The 24985-nt window shown below is 41.8% G+C and overlaps 1 protein-coding gene across 4 annotated transcripts in view; it reads right to left on the reverse strand.

Moving 5' to 3' along the window:
• Positions 1 to 24764, reverse strand: part of golga1 (golgin A1) — a 60955-nt gene extending 36191 nt beyond the window's left edge. For 3 of the 4 annotated variants that reach the window (XM_052036950.1, XM_052036951.1, XM_052036949.1), the window contains exons 1-3: positions 24654 to 24754; positions 19369 to 19723; positions 12445 to 12535 (exon numbers count right to left, since the gene is read on the reverse strand). In XM_052036950.1, the coding sequence (XP_051892910.1) occupies positions 12445 to 12535; positions 19369 to 19500 (223 nt within the window). In that variant the 5' untranslated portion in view covers positions 19501 to 19723; positions 24654 to 24754. Of the gene's footprint in view, positions 1 to 12444; positions 12536 to 19368; positions 19724 to 24653 lie in introns of all 4 variants that reach the window. The other variant, XM_052036948.1, reaches the window with a different exon arrangement.
• Positions 24765 to 24985: the final 221 nt, after the last annotated feature.

The following is a 24985-nucleotide window of genomic DNA, read 5'->3' on the forward strand; positions in this document are numbered from 1 at the left end:
TGCAACAGGACACAGAATGAGTCTGACCAAAATTACCAAAGAGGAGGTATTCGATGCCTTAGTGGGCTTAAAGGTGGATATATAACAGAATCAGAGGAAAGGGAAGGGATTGCTGGGACAACTGGCTGAGATTTTGAAATCTTCGCTGGACACAAGTCAGGTACCAGATGATTGGAGGATAGCAGAAGTGCTCCCCCTTTTCAAGAAAGGCATCAGGGAAAAGACTGGTAACTATAGACCTGTGAGCCTAAGATGAGTGGGAGGGAAGATACAGGAAAAAATTCTGAATGAGAGGATTAATGATCACTTGAAAGGCAGGGACTAATCAGAGACAGCCAACACAGCTTTGTTAAGATTAGATCCTGTCTGGCAAATTTGAGTGCATTATTGGAAGAGGTAACAAAGTGTATTGATGAGGTCAGAGCAGTAGATTTGATTTACAATGGACTTTAGTAAGAACTTTGACAAGGTCACACATGGGAGCCTAATTCAAAAGGTTAGGGTCCATGCAATCAGGGCAGATTGGTAAAATGGATCCAAAATTGGTTTGGCAACAGGAGACAGAGGGCGATGGTAGAGAATTGTATTTGCAATTGAATGCCTGTGACTAGTGGTGTCCCAGAAGGCATGGTGCTGAGACCATTGCTGTTTGTAATGTACATGAATGACTTGGATGTGGATGTGGGAGGCACAACCAGTAAGTTGGTGGGGTTGTTGATAGTGTGGAATGTAGTCTTAGGCTGCAGAGAGATATCAATGTGTTGGTGAAATGGGCTGAGAAATAGCAGATGAACATAGAACAGTACAGCACAGTATGGGCCCTTCAACCCACGATGTTGTGCTGACCTACATAAACACCTACTCCCTGATCAATCTAACCCTTCCCTCCTACACAGCGCATAACCCTCCATTTTTCTTACTTCCATGTGCCTTTCTAAGTGTCTTTTTAATGTCCCTATTGTATCAGCCTCTACCACCACCTCCAGCAGTGTGTTCCAGGCACCCACCACTCTCTGTGTAAAAAAACCTACCTCTGACATCTCCCTTAAACTTTCCTCCTCTGACCTTAAACTGATGTCCTCTGGTATTGGCCATTGCCACCCTGGGGAAAAGGTGCTGGCTGTCCATTCTATCTATGCCCTTCATAATCTTATACACCTCTATCAAGTCACCTCTCATCCTGTGTCACTCCAAAGAGAAAGGCCCTAGCTTGCTTAATCTTTCCTCATAAAACATGTTCTCTAATCCAGGCAGCATCCTAGTAAATCTCTTCTGCACCCTCTCTAAAGCTTCCACAACCTTCTTAAAACGAGGTGACCAGAACTAAACACAATACTCTAAGTGTGGTCTAACCAGAGTTTTATAGAGCTGCAACATTATCTCGCAGCTCTTGAACTCAACCCCCAACTAATGAAGGCCGGCACACCATATGCCTTCTTAACCACCCTATCAACTTGCAATGGCAACTTTGAGGGACCTATGGATTTGGACCCCAAGATCCCTCTGTTCTTCCACACTGCTAAGAATCCTGCCATTAACCTTGTACTCTGCCTTCAGGTTTGTTCTTCCAAAGTGTATCACTTTACACTTTTCCAGATTGAACTCCATCTGCCACTTCTCCACCCAACTCTACATCCTGTCTATATACCGTTGTAACCTACGATCCACGACACCTCCAACCTTCGTGTCATAAATCCAGACAAATGTGAAGTGATGCATTTTAGGATTACTAATGAGGCTAAGACATACATAATGAATGGTAGGGTCTTAGGAAGTATTGAGGAACAAAAGGACCTTGGAGTACAAGTCTATAGATCCTTGAAGGTGGCAACACAGGTATATAATATGGTTATGAAGGCAAACAGGCCTTCATTAGTCGAGGCGCTGAATACAGAATGAGCAACGTTATGCTCCAACTATATAAAACCTTAGTCAGACCTCAGATGGAGTAATGCAAGTGGTTCTGGTCACCATGATAAGAATGTGACAGCACCAGAGAGGGTGCAGAGGAGTTCCACCAGAATGTTGCCTGGGATGCAGCAGTTCAGTTTTGAGGAGAGTTTGGAGAAGCTAGGTCTGTTCTCCCTGGAGCGGAGGGGACATGATTGAAGTATATAAAATTATGAGGGGTATGGATAGGGTAGATCGTGGAAAACTTTGCCCCATATCAGAGGTAGATAAAACTAGAGGAGACAGATTTAGAGTAAGGGGGAAGAGATTTAGAGGTGTTATGAAGGGGACCTTCTTCGCCCAGAGAATGGTAAGTACATGGAATGCACTGCTTGAGAGAGTGGCTGAAGCTGGTCTCTGGCAGATGAACATTTAAATCACCTAGGCATAAAAGGCTATGGGCCAAGTGCTGGAAGATGGGATTAGTATGATAAGGTGCCCAGGTCGGTGCTGTACACTTCTATGACGCTATGGTTTCTTCCCCACACTACCACCTCCTTTCTAAATTCCCATCCATGAGGAAGAACATAACCTAGATAGCTGTACCTCTCTATCAAGCAAATAGATGGTAGTTTAATCTTATTGCTTTTTCATTAGTGCTGTACCAAGAATTGCTATCTCAATTACTAGACAAGATCTATCTTTTTAAAAGGGTGAAATTAATGCGAACAAAATACTTGAACAAAAGTCAACCACAAAAACCTTCTTTATCATTAGCACTGGTATTTCTTGCTCAGTGTTAGCAGATTTTGCTGACTAGGGCTCGCTGCACACAACTGCTGCTTGGCTTCTCCTTTGCTCTGCACTTATAAGTTAGTGATCTGGAAGACCAAGTCTACCAGCGAGAGCATCCTGGTCACTCTTGGTGAAGTTCTTTTTCAATATAATTTGGTCAGATGCACCAGAACAAGCCCCTCCAACAAAGTTGCTGAGGAAACCTGTGACAGGTGGCCAGCTGCAATTTCTCCACAGGTACAGGACTTCTGCATCTGGATGTGCATGTGAAGTCCCATACATGGCTGCACTAATGGGGGTAAATGCTGGCTGCTGCCATGCAACTGCGGGCATTTATCATCGAGACTTGGCCCAATGTTGCATTATTTTTGTGGTAATGCAAAGATGATATTGATTCAGAAATATATAAGCAGCTTACTGGAAGTTATCAATTATCAATATCAGCAAATGAGTATTAAACTACAGCTGCTTCACTACCATAGGAGTTTGGCAGAGCAACAGGTCTATGTGAAGGGAAACATGCTGAACTCTTTACACTGGCTTGAATCCAATTGAGCGAGTTCAATAGAGCTATTAAGCAATAGCCCATCTGGGAACATGAGATCTCAGACTGTTGTAGTGCTGGAGCAGGCTACCCAGAAGTGGTGAGTCAGGGACACGGAACGATTTAAACACAAGGACGTGAATTTTAAATTAGTTTTTGTCAGATCAGGGGACAATGTCAGTGAGCATAGATATGATGTGCGAACCACAACATCTAAACAGGAGGCAGCAATCCAGCTACTTATTTCACCATTCATTTAGAACATTTCAACACTTGATTGCTCCATAGTTCCATTTACCTACCATGGCAACATAATCTTTAATACCCGACAAAGACCAACCTCGTCAGCCTTTTGGATGAGAGTGCTCCAGACTTCCACAATGGTGTGTGAGAACAAATGCTTTCTGACATCACACCTGAATGATGTAGTACTGAACAGCAGAACTAATAGCTACTTAAAAATGCAAAAAACACATCACACTCTTGCACAGAATAGCCTAATAAATTTACTACTAATGTTTAAATAGAGTACAAAAATATTTACCCCAGAAGGCAGATACCATAAAGTTCAAATATAAGAAATACAGATATTTAAACATTCCTAGTTTGAAAACATCACCAGTTTCTAACAATCTACCACTTGCTTCAGTAAACCCAGGCCTTAAGCTCTAGAATTCCACAGAGAAACTGGCTCTCTACCTCTTTACCCATCAGTTAAGGCACTCCTTAAAATCTACTACTGACCAAGTTCCTGCAGTTTGAAGTCAAATTTTGTTTTATAATCACTTCTGTGAAGGGCCCTAGGAAACATTACTACGTAATGTCACATTATGTAAGTGCAAGTTTTGTTATTATGCTGGATCATTTAATCTGCTGACCAGCAGGTAATGCCATAGCTTACCAGACTGGTGGCCATCCTTGCCAATCACCTAGCCGTGATCTTCTGACCCAAGTGTTCATTGGCAATGGGGGTCCATCACACAGATCAAATCTGGCAACCTTTGCATTGGTGAGTGGTATTCCCTCTCAGCAATCTATATTCTACCCAGATCTTTCAGTGCACCTGGACCACTGAATGACGACATACCATTGGTAGGAGTAGCCACCGCACGGTCCTTGTGGAAACAATGTCACATTTCACACTCAGGACACCCTCCATCATGTTGTGCACTACATTTGTGCTAAATGGGTTAGACTCAGAATAGGTACGGCTACTCAAAACTGGGCATCCATGGGACAATGTGGACAATCAGCCTCAGCAGAAATGTACACTACTTCAAACTGTAATCTCATCACCCGGCTTTCCCCTCACTCTACCACTACTATCAAGTCAAGGGATCAACCCCACTTCAATGAAGAGTGGAGATGGACATGCCGAGTGCCACACTAGGTGCACTTAAAAATGACGTGGTGCCAACCTGGTGAAGCTGCTACAGCATAAAACACCAGGCAATAGACAATCTCACACCCAACAGATCAGAATGAAGTTCTGTAGTCCAACCACAACTATCTGTTAATGGTGGTGGACAATTAAACAGCTAATGGAAGGAGGTGGCTCCAGGAACATACCCATCCTAATGATGGCAAAGGCCCAGCACACAACTCCTAAATAAAAGGCTGAAGCATTTGCAGCCATACTCAGCCAGGGGTGCCGAACACATGATCCATCTCCAACTTCCTCTGGTGATCCCCACTGTTACAGAAGCCAGTCTCCAGCTAATTTTATATACTCACATGATTCAAGACACAGCCAAAAGCACTCGATAGAGTAAAGATTGTGGGATCAGACAACAACCCAGCTGCAGTACTGAGAATCTGCAAACCAGAACAAGCTGCATCTCTAGCCAAGGTATGCAAATGCAGTTACAACACCGGCATCTACGTGATAATGTGGAAATTTGCCCAGGTATGTCCTGTTCACAAAAAGCAGTGCAAATCCAATCTGGGTAATTACCATCTATTCAGTCCACTCTCAAACATCAGCAAACTGATGTTCAATTTGTGTTTTGCCAAGACCACTGGGCTTCAGACATTATCACAGCCTTGGTCCAAACATGGAGCAAAGAGCAATTCCTGGGGAGAGATGAGAGTGACTGCCTTTGACATCAAGGCAACATTTCACCAAGTGTGGTATCAAGGTGTCCTGGTAAAACTGAAGTCAAAATGCATCACAGGGAAAATGCTCCAGTGGCTAAAGTCATACCTTGCACAAAGGAAGATGGTGTGGTTTTCAGAAGTCAAATGTTGCTTCCACTATCAGGTCAAAAACGGGGATGCTCACTAATGATTGCAAAATGTTCAGTTCCATTCACAACTCCTCATGCAGCAAGACCTACACAATATTCAGGCATCGGCTGTTAAGTGGCAAGTAATAGTTATATTACAGAAGTGCCAGGTAATGACAATTTCCAACAAAAAAGTCTAACAACCTACCCTTGACATTCAATGCCATTACATCACCGAGTCCCTCACCAGTATCCTGGTTGTCACCACTGACCAGAAACTCAACTGAATCAACCACATAAATACTATGGCTACAAGATCAGGTCAGAGGTTGGGTATCCTGCAGCAAGTGACTCACCTCCTATAACCCCAAAGTCTTCCACCATCTACATGGTACAAGTAATGAGTGCCATGGAATATTCTTCACTTGCCACAATGACTACATTGCCAATAGCTCTCAAGAAGCTAGATACCATCCAGGACAAAGCAGCCTGCTTAATTGGCAGCTGATCACCCACCTTAAATATTCATTCTTCTACCACTGATGTACAGTGTACCATCTACAAAATGCACTACAATTACAGGAAGTCCCCGGATTACGAACGAGTTCTGTTTTTGAGTCTGTTCGTAAAGTGAACTTGTATGTAAGTCGGAACAGTTACGTACAGTTCGCATCTAGCGTCAATTAGTCCTAAATCACTACAAGCTTCAGTTATTTATAGCTATATATTAAGATTCAAATGGAATTTTGATTCCAGTTTCATTATAATTCCACACATAATGTGAAGCAAACTAACATACAGCATAACTTGTTATCGCCGGGACATGTGATATGTGTCGGTCTTATGTGCGTTTGGTGTCATTCATTACAATACAGTACTGTGGAGGTACAGTTACCACATTGAGTGAATTTTGTGTATTTTCCGACTGATGGACAAAATCAACTTAAGGACATCTGTAGAAACGGACCTCGGTCATTACCCGGGGACGACCTGTCGGGGGAGAGCGAATGCTGGATAGATGGATAGATGATGGATGGATGGAGGGAGGGAGGGATGGAGGGAGGGAGGGAGGGAGGGAGAGAGGGAGGGAGGGAGGGAGGGAGGGAGGGAGGGAGAGAGAGAGAGAGAGAGAGAGAGAGAGAGAGAGAGAGAGAGAGAGAGAGAGAGAGAGAGAGAGAGATAGATAGATAGATAGATAGATAGATAGATAGATAGATAGATATGGTGGGTGGGGGCAGTGGAAGAGGGGGCTGGTGACCATTCATAGCATCCCTCATCATTCAGAACTCCTCGAACATCCCTGCCCCAAAATAGCGGTACAGACTGTAACACATGAAATCCATGATCCAGCCTTTCGCCACCTCCATCATCTGGAAAAAGTCAACACTGACAGGCAAACTGTTCTGTGCCCAATTCTGCGCCTTCTTCCCACCGTTCATAAGTATGGGCGTTCGTAACCCGGGGACTTCCTGTACTTGCCCAGGCTATTCTGATAGCTCTTCGCAAACCTGTGACTTCTACCATCCAGAAGGAGAAAGGTAACAGGTGCATGGGAACACTACCACCTGCAGGTTCCCCTCCAAGCTGCACACCATGCTGACTTGGAATTGGTGCTTCATCGTTTCTGGGTTGAAACCCTATCCACCGGACTGTGGGAGCACCTTCACCAGAAGCTCTGCTGCAGAAGCTGGCTCATCACCACCTTCTCAAAGGCAATCAGGGATGAGCAATAAATGGTGACACTCACAGTAATGCCCAGATCCCATGAAGGAATTCTACTAAAATGGTCTGGGACTCAGGGAGGTTAGGGAGGCAGAAACTCACTATTATTAAATCTTACCTTTGAGTTCATGCTGCATCAACCATTTGAAATAGATTTACTCCTGATTTAGCTTATTATTCCAATGGCTGATCTATTAAATCTCTTCTCAGTTCTAATACAAAGGCCTATTTCTTTTAAATAAAAATCTCTCATCATAGCCACAAGTTCTGATTCTTAGCATCATCAATAAAACTCTCCATATCCTTGACATTGCTTGGAAAGGAGCCAAAAAACAAATATATAAATTATTCAAAGCTCATTTAAAAATGGATATATTCACTCTGCTGTAATTGGAAAGGGGAAGAAAATAACTTTATAATGTAACATATTTTTCCTGGAGTGCATCAACAATTTGTAATAGCTCACCACATGCTTCAGCTGTCAAATCACCTAAATTAATGTGACGTAGCGCTGTATTGCTATTTTGATGTGATTATAATAATACTAATGACATTTAAAAGACTGTGTAGCCAACCACTATGTTGACCAATTATTCAGCTCACTTACTACCAAGTTATAGATAAAACACAGGATCTCAATGTATTAAAACTGTAAGTATATTATTTTTATTTAAACATTTCATAGTACAACTACTGCCATGTCATTAGGAAGGCAGAGTGCTGAAACATGGCTAGCTGCTTTCAGAGAATGTTAAAAAAAAGTGTGAGCAACCTCCCCCAAACTGAATAATCCCACTTGCTCACTTCAATCGGACAACAAGGTGGCACTGGGAGAACCCAAGAAACCTAAGAGCAGATTAACTTAACTGTTAATCAGTTGGAGCATTGGATGGAAAAGCACAGACGGCAAGGGAAAAGACAGCACATTAAATAAAAGAAATCTAGTATCAAGAATAATGAGGTTATTCAACCATTCATGATTATGAAGAAACTGGATTGATGATTCCAAGATCAGTCAGGTCTTCTGCGACTACTACTTGGTGGTAAACTAAACTGGGCTCCACACAATTATCAGTTTTATTTCACTTTAGGTCAGCACACAGAGAAACAATTATGAGCAAATTCACAAGGTTCAGATTACAGTCCTCCCCAGGTTACGAATGCCTGTGCATAGAGTGGTCATTTGGGATGGATTTGCCAGCTGCTGCGGGGCTACAGGTATCTTCTGCCGTGTGGGAACTCAGTCGGCGGAAGTATCACTGCATCTTGCAGAGAAATCTGAACGACTGAGTTAAACGCCTTGCTTTAACTACATGCGGCGATGTTTTTATTTAAATGTATTGCCACGCGGCCACACCTCCATCTTGCACACTGTTCCAGTTACAGACAGTTCTTAGCAACGGAACCCTGTCGTAACCTGGGGAGGACTTGTTCTTTTTCTATGTTCAGAGGTCAGTTTCCTTTGGCAGAAAACACAGCACGGAACATATAGTACACAGTGGCAGAATAACACAACTAGTAGAGCTGCTGCCTCATGCCTCCAATGGCCCAGGTTCAATTCTCACCTATGTGGAGCTTGCATGTTCTCCGTGACCATATGGGTTTCCTTGGTTTAATTACATCAAACTTAACAGTATATGTTAGGCAATTCAAAATCTAGATATGACTTACAATCTCTCAAGACACCTGTTATACAACTGGTGCGTTACTGAAATAGCAGTACTGTATAACATAATCACCTACTATAAGATATGACAGAAATAATCCTTTTTATCATACACAAGGTGCGTCTTCACAATTACCTCATGGCTTTGTTGTCAATTATTTATCAGATTTCCTTCATATATAATGAACAGCATGCAAGATAATCCCTGTTCTCAATTACTCTTCACAATATCAATTGTTCTCTCCATCTACAAAGCTTGGAGACAATAATTTACCCTCAGTCACAAGGAGGACTACTAACTGAGTTTATTTCAAACATATTCCTATGTCTTTATTAGCATGCACAACACTGACTGGATATGGCTCTACTCTGAAATGAACGCACATGCTTTGATCTGCCATTTCAGACAACTATAAATAACACATGCAATACAGTAAGATTTTAAGTTTTAAAGTACAACAGAGAACTTAACTTATGCAGTAATACATGATGCACGCCTCTAATTTAGAATAATATTGCAAAAACAACAGAATATCCAAGATCTGTTGATCTAGATTCATAGCATTATACAGTACAGAAACAGGCCCTTTGGCTCAATTCATCCATGACAACCAAGATGCTTATTTAAGGTAATCCCATTTGGCTGCATTTGGCCCAAATCCTTCTAAACCTTTCCAATCAATGAAACTGTCCAAATGTTTTTTTTAAACACTGTAATTGTACCTGCCTCTACTACATCTTCTGGCAGCTCGCTCCATACATGCATCACCCTCTGTGTAAAAAAACTTGCCTCTCAGATCCCCTTTAAATCTTTCCCACCTCACCTTAACATACACCCTCTAATTTTAGATTCCCTTTCCCTGGGAAAAAGACTGTGATTAACTACCCAATCTATGCCTCTCATAATCTTATACACCTCTATAAGGTCACCCCCCCCAGCCTCCTGTGCTTCAGGGAAAACATTATCAGCCAATCCAATCACTGCTGATAACTCAAGCCCTCCAGTCCAGGCAATATCCTTGTGCATTTTTTCTGCACCCCCTTTAGCTTAATCACATTTTTCCTATTGTGCGACAACCAGAACCGCACACAATACTCCAAGTGTGGTTTAACCAAAGTTTTGTACCACTATAACATGATGTCCCATCTTGTACTCAGTGCCATAACCAACCCTCCTACCTGTGTTGCCAGTTTCAGGGAACTATGTACTTATACCCTAAGTCTCTCTGTTCAACAATATTCCCCAGGGCCCAGCCATTCACTGTGTACGTCCTGGCCTGGTTTAACTTCCCAAAATGCATCACTTCACATCTGTCTGAATTAAGTTCCATCTGCTATTTGTCTGCCCACATTCCCAGTTGATTAATAGCTGAAATGAAATGAATTGATATCACCCCCACCTAAGCAATGCAAATCTACAGCATAAAGTCAAGCTTCTGACCATAGTTTGAATATGCTAATTATTATTTTCGAGTCTACATGAACCTACTCTTGACAATTTTTTGTCAAAGTGAAGTACCTCAAGCTAAAATGAATTTTTTCAACATAATTTATAATGTTTTAACTTTTTTCAAACTCCCTGCACCATCTATAGATCTCCTACTTCCCCGGATCCAATTCATTTAGTAACCTGTGCTCAGGCATTTACACACTATATAGAGCCAGTGAGAGTTCACTCATCCTCTGAATTTACCACTTTGTGATGAACACTCTTTAGAGGCACAAAACCATGACTGTTACTATTTCACTTAAATGGTCACAGACCAGTTTTGGCAGTGATATATTTAATAAAGAAACAAAAAAGGTCTTTTTCAAAACTGCTTACAAATGATATTCTATCCATTAAATGGAAAGTGGATTAGGCACTTATTGTAAACCCACAAACGTAGCTTCAGAGCATAACACAATAAAATATACGGTATTCCACAAGCACAACCGTGATTATAGTGACCAAAAAGGGCAAAATGGCATGAGTAAGGAAAAGATAATGTGCATAAGAATTTACGTTCACTGCCTTTGACCACATCTATTACGATGGACAAAACAAATAGAAAGCAGCACAAAGGACAGAAGTCCTCGATCACTCATTGTCATCAGAAGCCTTTCAAAGGAGGGTATAGAAACAGAACCATAATCATTCCCTGATTTACAGAAGGGAAGCATTCCTGGAAAATGTTCTGTTGTGAAATTTTGAAAAATGAAAAGTCTGGACAAAATGCTTCATGGTATTTCAGTACAGTGTAGTCCTGTGCATGGAGAGTAGCAAATTATTCATTACAGTGAAAAACAGCCTTGGAAATAAAAGACATGAAACCCAAAAAGTCAACAGCATTACAGCAAAAATTCGTAGATCAAAAGTTCATAAAACAAGGAATTACCTGGCTAATGTAATTCTCCCTTTTAGTCCATGTACTACAAGGGGATACAGCATCATAATTTGTTTTTAAAATTAGCTGCAGATAGGACTTGAATTTTCCAGTTTTTAACTCTGGTTCACTTTGGGAGTGTTTCACGGTCAGTATCAGAATGCCGTATCCTATTTGACCTGACCTGCCACCTAGACTCCAAGCCTGCAGGGTGCACCTTTTTAAGACCTAGAGGAACAAACAAGCCAACCCTCTTCACTCAACCAGTATCCTACCAAGCAAGGTGGGCTTGGTGACAGGAGTAAGCCTTACACAACTTATGGCTGAGGCTCCACTCCAAGTTAGAGTCATTTAAAACCTATTCAAATAGATTTAAAAGGAAATAAATTTAATTAAAAATACCTCAAAATATCAAGAAATGATTAGAAAAAATAAACTAAATAATAAACACCAACCTGCATTAGCCTTTTTTCCCCACAGGATCAGTGGCCCCATTCAAAACAATGAGGCCGCTATATGTTTGCCAGGCAGGCATGGAGTAACACTGAAGGACAGGATGCACAGCGCATCAGGCTCCTCTCTCCAGCACATCAAGGCTCTGCCGCTAAGCTCAATGGTGAATCGACAGACAGAGGAGAGAGTGCGCTTCCACATTTGGACATAAGTCCAAAATGAGCCAAGTTGCAAATGCCTGACAGCCGACAGTTCCCGATGGAACCACCAGCTGTCAGTCAGCTTGATTCCTCCCATTTGGCAAAATCAAGTATTTTCAGTTATTAAAAATAAACTTTCTGTTTTTATAATAAAATTACAACTGCACCACTAATGACAATAAATAATGTCTGTACATTCAAAGTTGTCCACCACTGCCTGTGTTTTTACTATTCTGTGTTTCCATCATGTCCCAAGTTACTCGGTCATGTCACTATCTAGTACATTCTATTACATAATCACAGACAAATGCGAACACTCAGCAGTCTATGCACAACCACATTGTCAAAGCTACAATCTTTCAGTAAAATGCATGGTCGATAAAAAGGATATTTCCAACAGAGGTGGAAAAAATAATTCTAAATAGGCCTTCAAGTGTGTTTTTTTCAATTATCAGCTATAATCAAAAAATTCAAACCTTATGACTAAATCAGAACTCAAATTTAATTTCAATGTGAAGAATTCCTCCACTTTTAAATTCTTTTGGGAGGAAAAATTTTAGTTAAAAAAAATAAAAGGAGTTACCTGACAGCTTAACTTCCAGCTTTCGAATTTGGTCATTTCGACGTAGCAGCTGAGACGACAAATCCTCTCGAGAACAACTGCTGTCAGAGGCCTTACAAAACAAAAGGATGTTTAAAATTTGAAATCATTGCAAACTATCTATTTTATATATTATACTTCTCTTGTTTAAACCACAGTAAAATAGATCTTCTTAATTTATTTTAAAGTAAATAAACCTTCTCTGCAAATGAAAGCACTTTTGCAACCACAGTCTTTTGATGGAAATAATGATCCATGTGTTAATTCATTAGTAGTTTCCAAATGTCGACATGGCAACATGGATCAACTTTGATCTGCTCCAGCTATCTCAACATACAGTTTGCCACATAGTCACTGGATGAACCAAATCCATATCTTTTCCTGATCCACTTCATTAAAGCTGTTTTTTTTTAGTGCTATGTTAAAACCCCGTTTTTAAATTAACTTTCATGTTCAAATTTTAGCATTATCAATAACAATCAGGGAGAAAATTTTGACCTAAACCTCTCAGGTAAAATTGGGATGGATGGGGGAGGGAGAAAGGCAAAAGAAAAATCAGTTTGACAAAACAAAAATGGCATTTTTTGGCACATCAATAAAATAAAAATAAACCCAAGTACTATGTACAGTTATTTTCACATTCTGCTCACTGAGTTGCACAAGCCTCTAGTTAAGTTGGGCCTTTTTCCATCCCCACTACCTTTTCTACCTCTGTAATCTTCTCCTGTCCAAAAACACTTGAAGAAATTTGCACTTCTCCAATCCTGAACAGCCCCAATTTTAATCACTTTGGCAAGTACGTTTCCAGCCTTTTAAGGCATTAAAAAAAAGAAAAATGATCCAGCTGAGGCTCTCAAGAGAAGTTAAATCAGAGGAAAGGGAGTAAGACTGAGAACTGGGAAGAGCAGAATTCAGTGAAGGATGGCTAAGGCATTGATAGTGAGGAACATAAAGACAGGCTTCCATAGATATGTGACAAGGAAAAGATTAGCTAAGGTTAATGTGTGTCCCTTACAGACTAAGACAGGTGAAATTATATTCAGGAATAAGGAAATGGCAAAGAAATTTAAAAATAAATGAGTGTTTGTCTTCATGGAAGGCCAGAAATTACAACTGCACCACTAATGACAATAAATAATGTCTGTACATTCAAAGTTGTCCACCACTGCATGTGTTTTTACTATTCTGTGTTTCCATCATGTCCCAAGTTACTCGGTCATGTCACTAACTAGTACATTCTATTAGATAATCACAGACAAATGCGAACAGCCAGCAGTCTACGCACAACCTCCCAGAAACAGCAGAGAAGAGTGAATGAAGAGCTCAGTAAAAAATAAGTACAGGCAAGATTAAAGGCGGTGGAAGGTGATAAATCCCCAGGAAGTAACGGCCTGCATCCCATAAGGGTTTGAAGGAGGGGGCTATGGAGATGGTGGATGTACTGGTTCCATATATTCTAGAAAGGTAGTTAGCAGATGTAATCTCACCATTTAGAGGGTAAAATAGGGAACTGTAAAACAATAATAGGAAACATGTTGGAAACTATATCTAAGTAACAGGGCACTTGAAAAAAATGGGATTGGACTGAGTCAACATGGATTTATGAAAGGGAAATGTTCCTGACTCTACAAAGCATCGCAACATGACTTACTATGAGCAGCAACACTGGTGGTTCTCCAATATATTTTGAAAGTAAGCATTTTGTATTTAAGAAAAATAATCAAAGCTGTCAGCCAAATGCAAGGGTCAGTTTGACATTCTTTGCCTCTGGAGAGATTGCTGGCATGGAAAAGTCGTGCACATCAAATAAAATGAGGCCATAGGTTGAGCCAAGCTCGAGATGCCTGAGCAAAGAAAACGCCTTCAAATATTGTGCAGAAAGACCATGAAGTACCCATGTCAGCAAAAAGTCACAGTTACTTTCATCTAAGATAAACCACTGCACCAATTTTTTAAAAAAAATGATAAGTAAACAGTTGCAAATTTAAATGCTGGTAAATTTTTAAAAAATGAGAGTCAAAGTTGCTGAGCGTGGCCTGATAGTAAAATCTAATGGAATTGATGTTATGTCACATTATATCTCAAGCAAATTAATCATGGTGTCTATTCAGTTCTTGTCTGATTAGAGATTGGCAAACCAAAAAATTCACCCTGTTAATCAGAACATGAATAATAATAGGATCAGTTTCCTGGCTTGTGAAATTTTTACTTCAAGAATACTCACAAAGAGACTCCTTAAGGAATGAATTTCAACATACTAATGTGGTTCATATTCCACACTGATAAAGCACAGTAAAACTACCGATTAACACCAGGTGCATTGATAAAAAGAACATAAAGGCATAAGAAATAGGAATAGGAGTGGGCCAATCAGCCCCTCGAGCCTGCTCTGCCACCTCAACAATACCATGGCAGATCCTCTGCCTCAACACCATTTTCCTGCTCTATCCCATATCCCTTGATCCTTCCAATATCCAAAAATTATCCAGTCTCAATTTGGAATGAAATCAACAGCTGAGCCTCCACAGTACTAGAGTAAAGAATACAACAGGTTCTCCATCTTTGGAATGAAAAATTCTCTCATCTGGGTCCTGCATGGCTTACACTTTATTTTGAGACTATCTCCTCTAGTTCTACACTTCTCAGACTGGGGAAACATCCTTCTCATATTTACCAATAAGCCCCCATGAATTTTGTTATGGTTCAACGAAATCAGCTCTCATTCTTCTAAACCCTAAAAGAATAGAAGACCACCCAACTTATTCCCTCCTCATATGACACTCTATCCGTCCCAGGAACCAGTCTGCCAGATCTTCATTCCACTCAAAAGCAGCATATCCTAATTTTGGGTAAGGACCAAAACTGTGTGCAATACTTGAGGAGCAAGAAACAGGATGCTGGAGGAACTCCGCGGATCAGACAGCATCTGTGGAGGGAAATGACCGTTGACGTTTTGGGTGGAGACCCTTCCTCTGGACAGATAAAGGATCTTGCCCCAAAATGCCGATTGTCTATTTCTCTCCACAGATGCTGCCTGACCCACTGAGTTCCTCCAGCACCTGGTTTTTTGCTCCAGATTCCAGCATCTGCAGCCTCTTGTGTCTCCATAATACTCCAGGTGTGGTCTCACCAAGGCCCTATAACTGAGCTGATTATAGCAACATTATGTATGAAGGCTAATTAGGATTATTTTCCCAATAACAGAGATTTGAAGCCAAAAATCAATAAATACAAAATCACTTTGGTACAGTACTGTGACTGGATACAGAGGGCAGTTTGCAAGCTTCACTTATATGTAAAAAAATGAAATGATTCTATAAGCAGTTTGCTTGTAAAAGTTTCAATAGTATATTATCAAATCACACCTAGGCAGCCACAAATTTCTAACCATTAGAACTCTATTATATTAGGGAGCATTTACAGACAGGTAATAGGTTGTACTCCAGTTATACAAAAGAGCCCTGCAGGACTATTATTGGCAATAACCAAGTGAAATAGAATGTTCTTTCTTATCTGGTTATGTCACTGCAATATTTTTCAAGAAGGTGGATTTTCATTATTCCAACACTAACTGTCAGCACCTATCTTAGAAAATAACTTGCAAAGGTTGTAACACTTTTTCAAATCGTGAAAAAATTCAAGAACACAAGATAATACAAGAACTTATTTTGTGTTTGTTGGAGAATGCCTTTTCTCCAGATGTCATTGGTCTGGGTCTAGTTTGTATTTAGTTCGCTCCACTGAAAGAAACACATTTTCAGTGCCTTTAATGCTTACACAAAGCCACACACTTAGACCAATCCAAGTGGAAGAATATAAAAGCTATATTATAAAATAGAAACACAAAATGCCAGAAGTACTTGGCAGGTCAGGCCATATCTGTGGAAAGAGAAACTGAGCAAAAAGTTTCGGGTAGAAGACCTTCGTCAGAACTGGAAAGGAGACAAAGAAGCTTGTTAAGTTGCAGGGAGAATGGGGGAGTCTGGTGGGGGAAGGGATAGGGTAAAACTGGGCTGGCCATGGGGTTGAGCTAAAGAAAACAAGGTTATCTTGTCAATGAGTGAATGGGAGTTAGAGGGTGAGAATATAAACAAAATGTGGGAGTTGCAAAATGCAGAGCAGGGAACATGCCAGCATGGCAGGATGGGTGTGTCCTCCACTCCCCAGAGGAATAAAAAAGAAACAGGAAGAAAAAATGAACAAGCCAAGCCAATATCACAGATGGATGACTGATGCAGTCAGAGATCAAGTTACCTGAAGTTGTAGAATTCAATATTGTCCAGAAGGCTGCAATGTGCCCAGAAGGAAGATGAGGTTTGTGTTGGGTTGGGCCTCACTGTAACACTGTTTGTGCTGGTCCTCACTGTAACAGCGCAAGAGGCCACAAATTGATAGCTCAGAGTGGGAGTGGGATGGAGAATTAAAGGAGCAGGCAAGGGAAGCTCAGGGTCACTTCAGGGTAGACTGAATGCAGGTATTCCACAAAGCGATCACCCAATCTGCATTTGGTTTCTCCAGTGTAGAGGAACACTGAATACAGTAAACTAGATTGGAAGCGCAAGTGATTCGCTGCTTCACCTGGAAAGACTGTTTACATAGAAACACAGAAAATAGGTGCAGGGTTAGGACATTCATCCCTTTGAGCCTGCTCTACTATTCAGTACACTAATGGCTGATCTTCTATTTTACCTTCCCACTCTCTCCCCATATCTCTTGATGTTTTTTTTGCGTATGAAAATCCACCTAGCTCCTTCTTAAATATATTCAGCAACTTGGTCTGCCTCTACCTGCTGTGGTAGAGAAATCCACAGGCTCACCAACTCTCTGACTGGAGAAATCTCTCCTCATTTCAGTCGTAAACGTCTTACCCTGTATCTTGATATTGTTATCCCTGGCTTTAGACCACCACCCCCCCGCTCCACCCAGAGGAAGCATCTTACCAACATCCAGTCTGTCTGGTTCTGTTTTAGAATGAGAGAGCTCCTCTCATTCTTCTAAACACTAATGAATACAGGCCTAGTTGACCCAATTTCTCCTCCATCAGTCCTACCATTCTAGCAATCAGTCTGGTGAAGTTCTGCAGCACTCCCTCGATGGTAAGTATACCCTTTCTACAGTCAGAGAACAAAATTGCAGGCAGTATTACAGCTGAGGGATCACTAAGGTTCTATGTGATTGTAACAAGACATCCATGCTCCTGTACTCAAAACCTGTTGCAATGAAGGCACACATACCACTTGCCTTCTTATCTGCTTGTCGCACCTACGTATTGACATTCAGTAACTGGTGTACAACAACACTCTGGTCCTTTTGTGCATCAATAATTAAATAATACTGTCTTTCTGGTTTTCCTAACCATGTTATACATGCACATCTGCCAGTTATTTATCCACTCACCCAATTTGTCTAAATCACCTTGAAGTCTCTTTACATCCTTCTCACAATTTACAGTCCAACCTAGTTTTGTGTCATTAGATCCTACTTAATTCCAAAATTACTTTCCCGACCCTCTGCTTGATTCTGTAAGGAAATATTGTCCCAAAGTTTGAATGAATAAATTAATACCATTGATCCCTAAAGTCTTGCCTCCAATTTCAGCATGAAACCTAATGTTGTTTTTTGACATGAGTACAGCTAAAATTATACTGCATCCAACAAACTCAGCAATGAAGTGCACTTTTTAAATAAATTTGGACATATATCGAAAGTGCAGCACAGAAAGACTGTTTAGCCTGTTTGAGGGCTGCTCTTATTTTAGTTATACTTCTATTTACCCTTGTAGAAAATATCTGAAAGCACACTGAATTAGAAATGTCTTTGTTTTCAACACCTCCACATTATACATTTTTATTGTGGCACACAGCCCCCTTGAGTCCCATTTGACTCTCACCAACTTTTACTGATGCACCATAGAAAGCATCCTATCTGGATGTATCACGGCTTGGTACAGCAACTGCTCTGTCCAAGACCGCAAGAAACTGCAGAGAGTTGTGGACACAGCCAGCGCATCACGGACACCAGCCTCCCCTCCTTGGACTCTGTCTTTACCTCTCGTTGTCTTGGTGTAGCAGCCAGCATAATCAAAGACCCCACCCACCCGGGACAATCTCTCTTCTCTCCTCTTCCATCGGGTAGAAGATACAGGAGCCTGAGGGCACGTACCACCAGACTTCAGGACAGCTTCTACCCCACTGTGATAAGACTATTGGACGGTTCCCTTATACAATGAGATGGACTCTGACCTCACGATCTACCTTGTTGTGACCTTGCACCTTATTGCGCTGCACTTTCTCTGTAGCTGTGACACTTTACTCTGTGCTGTTATTGTTTTTACCTGTACTACATCAATGCACTCTGTACTACCTCAATGTAACTGCACTGTGTAATGAATTGACCTGTACGATCAGTTTGGAAGACAAGCTTTCCACTGTACCTTGGTACAAGTGACAATAATAAACCAATACCAATTCCCAGGTAAGAACTTCTACTGTTCTAGGGTTAGGGTTAGATGCAGATGAAACTATCTTCTTATAGCTCCAATCTTTAGAGCTACATAGATATAAAGTAAATGCCTCAAAAAGTATGTTAAAGATGTTACATTAGTATGTTTCAATAGCAGTAACAGACAAACAATAATTGAAAACCTTTAGAATTCACTACCTCAGAGGGCTGTGGATGCTCAATCATCACTGAGAGTGATGGACTTTGGACACAAGAGAACCAAGGGATATGGGGGCTGGATGTAAATGTGAAGATACACAGGAACAGTCCATATGATCTACCCCTACTTATGTTCTTAAGATGCAGACTGATGAAATTATCCTGTAGCTTTACAAAGCCACTTCTAAGATTTCTTCTCTAGGCACATCAAATAATCTACGAAATGACGGAAATCACCATACGTACAATGTCATCTCCCGAGTCAGCTCCCACTGAGGTAATGGAGTCTCTACTGATTGATCTTGGGATCCGTCCCATACCAGGCTTTGAGGTGCTTCCTGCCTCTTCAGCGATCTTCTTCTTCAATTTGGCAAACATGTTTCCACAGTTTTTCTTTTTGAGGTGAGTTCCAATTCATCCACAAGCAAGTTTGCTTCAAACACAAAGTTCTGTAAATTTATCTGAACAAATAGGGTTTACACTTGGAAGGAGTTTCAACTGTACTTGATAAAATAACACACTGTGTTTGGCTTTGCTACTCCTTAACAGCGACTGCCCTTACAATCCATTGCAAAAGTTTCCATTGCATCGTAATAGGCACCTGTCAGGCAAAAGAAAATACATTAGATCAAGAAAATAACATCCCTGCTGATCTTCAAGAAATAGAAGTGTTTGAGGTTTCATTATTCAGCATAGCTGGTGGTTTCATTACAACCATATGATCCGGAGAAACTATACAACAAGGTCACAAGTTTTATTTTTCTACTTCCCTTGCAGTTTCAGGGACCCAAAAGTTGAAGGCTCTGTGGGAAGTGGTGATGGGAGGGAATAATAGAAAGATTTTTAAATTAATGATCTATTTTACCATAAGATGAACCATCCAAAAAGACACAGACAAACTAGGTTTAAAAGACATATAAAACATTTCACCTCTGACAATGTAAATCAAAAAGTGCAAGCATCTAAATCTGGAATAAGAAAAGAAAATGCTGGAAACACTCAGAGGTCAAGCAGCATTGTGGACAATGAAAGAGTTGATCCTTCAGTTCTGGGTCCCTTCATCAGAATTCTCTTTCTTCACAGATGCTGCCTGACCTGCTGAGTGTTTCCAGCATTTTCTGTTTTTACTTCTGACAATGTAGCTGTCTCACCGAACCAGCTTAAAGCAGGGTTCCGTTCCTGTGAACCGTTTGAAACCCAGACAGTTCGCAAGTCAGAAACGTGGCTGCTATCTGAATTCCCAGGCGGCAGAAGGTGCCTGCAGCCCCACAGCAGACGGCAAATCCATCCTGCCGGTCTCCCAAACACTCGTTGAAATGTACGGGCTGTATATAAATTGGGCATTCGTAACCTAGGGAGGACCTGTGACCTAGATTACATGCTGATTTATCAGGAAAGGGAATCCTATACAACACCGATTCAATCTCTGTCTGATAGCAGCAACATCACTTTGATTTTTATGTAGCACTTTGTAGTGCAATAAAACATTCCAAGATGATTCTCAAACAAGACCTGTCACTGAGCCACATTAAAAGGAGGGAGGGGGAGGGGGGGTTAGGGGAAGAGTTTCTTATAGGAAGGAAAGTGAGGTGAGAGGTTCAAAGGGGAAATTCCAGAATTATGGCCCCAGCAGCAGATATCATGGTCAACCTTCACCGTGATTGTACAAAAGGCAGAATTTGAAATCGTGGATGGCTATGAAGCTGAAAAAAGTACAAAAATGGAGAGAGGCGAGGCCATGCATAACAAAACATTTAAAGTTACGGTTTGCCCAACCAACAATATGCAACCTTAAAAATCCATCAGCTGGAACACAGGTGCTGGTAGCTTGTGCCAAGCTCCATAAATGACGTACTGCACGTAGTTTATATTGCACAGGTTGCAGAGAATATAACTTCAGGTTTGTACATCAATAATATCAACTGCCTATTTTGGGGTTAGTTTCTCGCATTTCATTTCCAGGGATAGATAGTGTAGCGGTTAGCGTAACGTTTTACAGCGCCAGCGACCCGGGTTCAATTCCAGCCATTGTCTGTAAGGAGTTTGTATGTTCTCCCTGTGTCTGTGTGGGTTTCCTCCGGGTGCTCTGGTTTCCTCCCACATTCCAAAAAAATACATACAGGTTAGGGAAGTTGTGGGCATGCTATGTTGGCGCCGCAAGTGTGGCGACACTTGCGGGCTGCCCCCAGAACACTATGCAAAAAGATGCATTTCACTGTGTGTTTCAATGTACATGTGACTAATAAAGAAATCTTATCTTATGTGTCCTCCACCAAAAACATCGTTGATATCATCCTTTTCTAAAGGGCAAATAAGTATCTTTGGCTATTTTCTTGCCTTTTCTCAGGGGGTCCAGTTTGTCGTTGCAGCTCCATCAAAGGTACATGATCTTGTTTTAATATTTATTTTCTGGAACGCAGGCATCACTGGCGAGGCCAACATTCATTGCCCATCCCTAGTTGCCCCTGAGAAACTGATGTTGAGTCATCTCTGAACAACTGTAGTCCTTTTGGTGAGGGGCTCCCACAGTGCTATCAAGAAGGGACTTCCAAGCTTTAGACCCGGCAAGAATTAAGTAATGGCAATATATTTCTAACTCAGGATGGTATATGACTCAGTGGGGAACCTGCAGAGAGTGGTTTTCTCATTGCTCTTGTGCTTCTTGGAGGTAGAGGTGACAGGATTAGGAAGTGCTGTCAGAGTAGCCTAGCAATGTAAATTGGAGATGACATAAACTGCACTCATGGCATGAGGTGGGATAGGAAATAAATATTTAGGGTGCTGATGAGATGCCAGTCAAGTGCCTGCTTTGTCCTAGGAGCTTCTTGAGAGTTGTTGGAGCTGCAGTCATCCAGATATGTGGGGAGTATTCTACCACACTTTGACTTGTGCCTTGTAGTCAATGGAAAACTTTGGGCTGCAAAGCGGCAAGTCACTGGCAACAGGATGCCCAGCCTCTGACTCATTCTTGTAGCCATAATATTTATGTGGCTGGTTCAGTTAAGTTTCTGATGAATGAGGATGCCCAGGGTGTTGATGGTGGGAGACCTGGTAATGGTAATACTGTTGAAGGTCAAGGGTTGGTGATTAGGTTCTCTCAGGTTAGAGATGGTCATTGCCTGGCTCATTTGTGGCAGAAATATTATTTGTCACATTCATGCCTGAATGTAATCTAGGTTTTGCTGCACGCAGAATGGACTGCTTCATCTGAGTGGTATTGAACTTTGTACAACCTTCCCAGTCTTGACCTTATGATGGAAGGAAGGTCATTGCTGAAGATGGTTGGGCCTAGGATACAGCCCTGAGTAACTTCTGCAATTATGTCCAGTGGCTCGTATGATTGACCTCCAACAGTCACGACTATCTTTACACCAGGCATGACTCCAGCTACTGCAGTGTTTTTCCCTTTAATGCCACTGAGTTCAGCTTTACCAGGGCTCCTTGATATCGCAATCATTCAAATGTTGCCTTGATGTTAAAGGCAATCGATCTCACTTTGTTTGGGCCAAGATAGTGAAGAGATCTCGTGCCAAGTGAAACTATTGATGCTAAATGATAGCATGTCAACAATACTTTCCATCAATTTGCTGATGATTGATAGTAGATCGATTACACAGTAATTAGCCTGCATTTTGTGGTGCTATAAACCTACATCCAATCATTTTGCATCTCATTACCCTTAATAAAACAAAATCCACGAGAAGCCAACATATGAATGCAAAACCAAGGAGCAGAAATAGGCCTCATCTGTTCAAAGAGTACAACAATTGAGGAAACAATGGGTTCATCAGACATCATTTCACAAAACTCTCCTAATTAAGGAAATGTAGCTTTTTTTTTTGGAAAATTACAAATATCATCCCATTTGGGGTGGAAGGGAGGGAGAAACTTTTTAGTTTAATAACACCCTCGATGATGACTGAGGCCTTATCCAATTATCGGCTGATCAGAGACTGTCTGGTTGGAAATTTTGAAGAACACACTGGCAAGGTGAAAAGATGATGTCCAGAAGCCATCTGATCCAGGTTGCACAAAAAAGCATTACTGGAATGGAACCATTTGGTGGGAACCCTGCAACAAGTGTTACCAATTGATTGGTAAATGGGGAATCAGTAGGGGCAAAGACCTCTTTAATTGTTAAAATATGACAGGTGGTGTTCCTCAGTGATCTGTATTACAGCCACAGGTTCACACATGGGGCTTGGATGAAGTAAGAGAGAGTTATATCCAGGCTTTAAGATGCTAAATTAGAATGCACAATAAATTGTGCAGCTGATATTTTCAAAATGTGTGAGCATAACAATAGCAGATGTGGTGAAATTTGTAACTGCACACCTTACAGTGTTCATGCCTACAAATCACCAAAAGCCAAGGCAAAACAAAAGCAAAAAAATGTTGCTGTCCAAATGTCTTTTTACTCTTCCCAATTTTCTCCACACACCTGAAGGTTGCCAGGGTAATCGGACAAGTCTATCAATAACCAGAACCTTATCAAGTGGTCATATTTCATTTGACAAAGGGTGACAGAACCAATACAATAACAAGTACTAATAAATTCCATTGGTTACCTTGAAATCATTATTCATTCATGGAATGTGGGAATCACTGACAAAGCCAGTTATTTATTGCCTAACCTTTGCCTTTAAACTGAGTGAATGCTAGGCCATTTCTCAAGAAACTAAAAGAGACAACCACGTCACAACGGAGCAGGATAGACCAGGAAAGACATGAGGTTTATTTCCCTAAAGGACATTAGATGAAAGTCACCAATAACAATGCAAATGTCCCTATTTTCTTGAAACATAGCAAGATCTGTGCAGAAGTTATCTTCATTTTTATTGCAAACCTCTGTATAAGATGTATAGAGGTAATGACAAATCTATTAGTTTAACATAAATTATAGGGATTTTTTTAAAAATCCATGCAAATTCACTGAGTTTTCAATTAATTCCAAACATCACAGGGGTTTAGGTAGCATCAGGTGTCTTTTTTATCATGAACTGTGCAGATTCTTCAAGTGTATCCACAGAAGTCATGCAATTGCACTGATGCATGTGCACGGTCTGTAACGTCTGGCTATTTGAAAATGCTGCACATCTTTACATTCCTTCGCCAAAAGTCGCCAGAAATATAAAAGGAAGAAACTGTATGTGAACTGCAGCTGACAGTTCCTTGAGTGGCAGGCCAGCCGACCAATCAGAAGACGGAGGGGTCCCCAGTCGGGATGTTTACTGGACGGCTGCCAGAACTTCCGCACCAATCAAGCACCGGGCGGGGCGGGAGCCGCGGGTGAGTACGGAGTTGAACGGAGGGGTAGCGGCCTAGCGCCAGTGACATCCCTGGCCCGGGGCAGCGGGGGTGGGGGGAGGACCCAGCCGGCGCTAACGGTCGGCCGACAGCGCGGCGGCTCAGCGGCCGCTGGCCCGGACTTGCGGGATAAAGCAGGCCGGCTCGGAAAAGTTGGACACCAGCAGCGGTTGTGGCGAGTGGGAACGGCCCGGGGAGTTGTCCGTCACTCGGTGAGCCGGTACCTCAGTGCGCGTCAGCCGCAGAGCTTCGAGGGCCGCCGCTCCATCGCTCCCTCATCGCCTCACTTCAGCCGATGTGGCCGCGACGTCACCGAGCGCTCGCTGGTCCCGCCCTCCCCGCCCAGCCAATCAGAGCCGGCGTTACACCCGCAGCTGGTTGTATCCCCCGCGCTCGTTCGTGCAATCCGATCTCTGATTGGATGGTGCGCTCAGCTCCCCCCCCCCACCCACCAGCCGTGAGGGCTGGGCTGCAACGCCAAGAAGGTCACATCAGTGAGCAAGAGTGGACTTGTTGTCTCACCCAGCGCCGGGAGGAGTGGTCATCCTCCGGGGCT

Source organism: Pristis pectinata, chromosome 23, assembly GCF_009764475.1.
Source record: "Pristis pectinata isolate sPriPec2 chromosome 23, sPriPec2.1.pri, whole genome shotgun sequence".
Classification (NCBI taxonomy): domain Eukaryota; kingdom Metazoa; phylum Chordata; class Chondrichthyes; order Rhinopristiformes; family Pristidae; genus Pristis; species Pristis pectinata.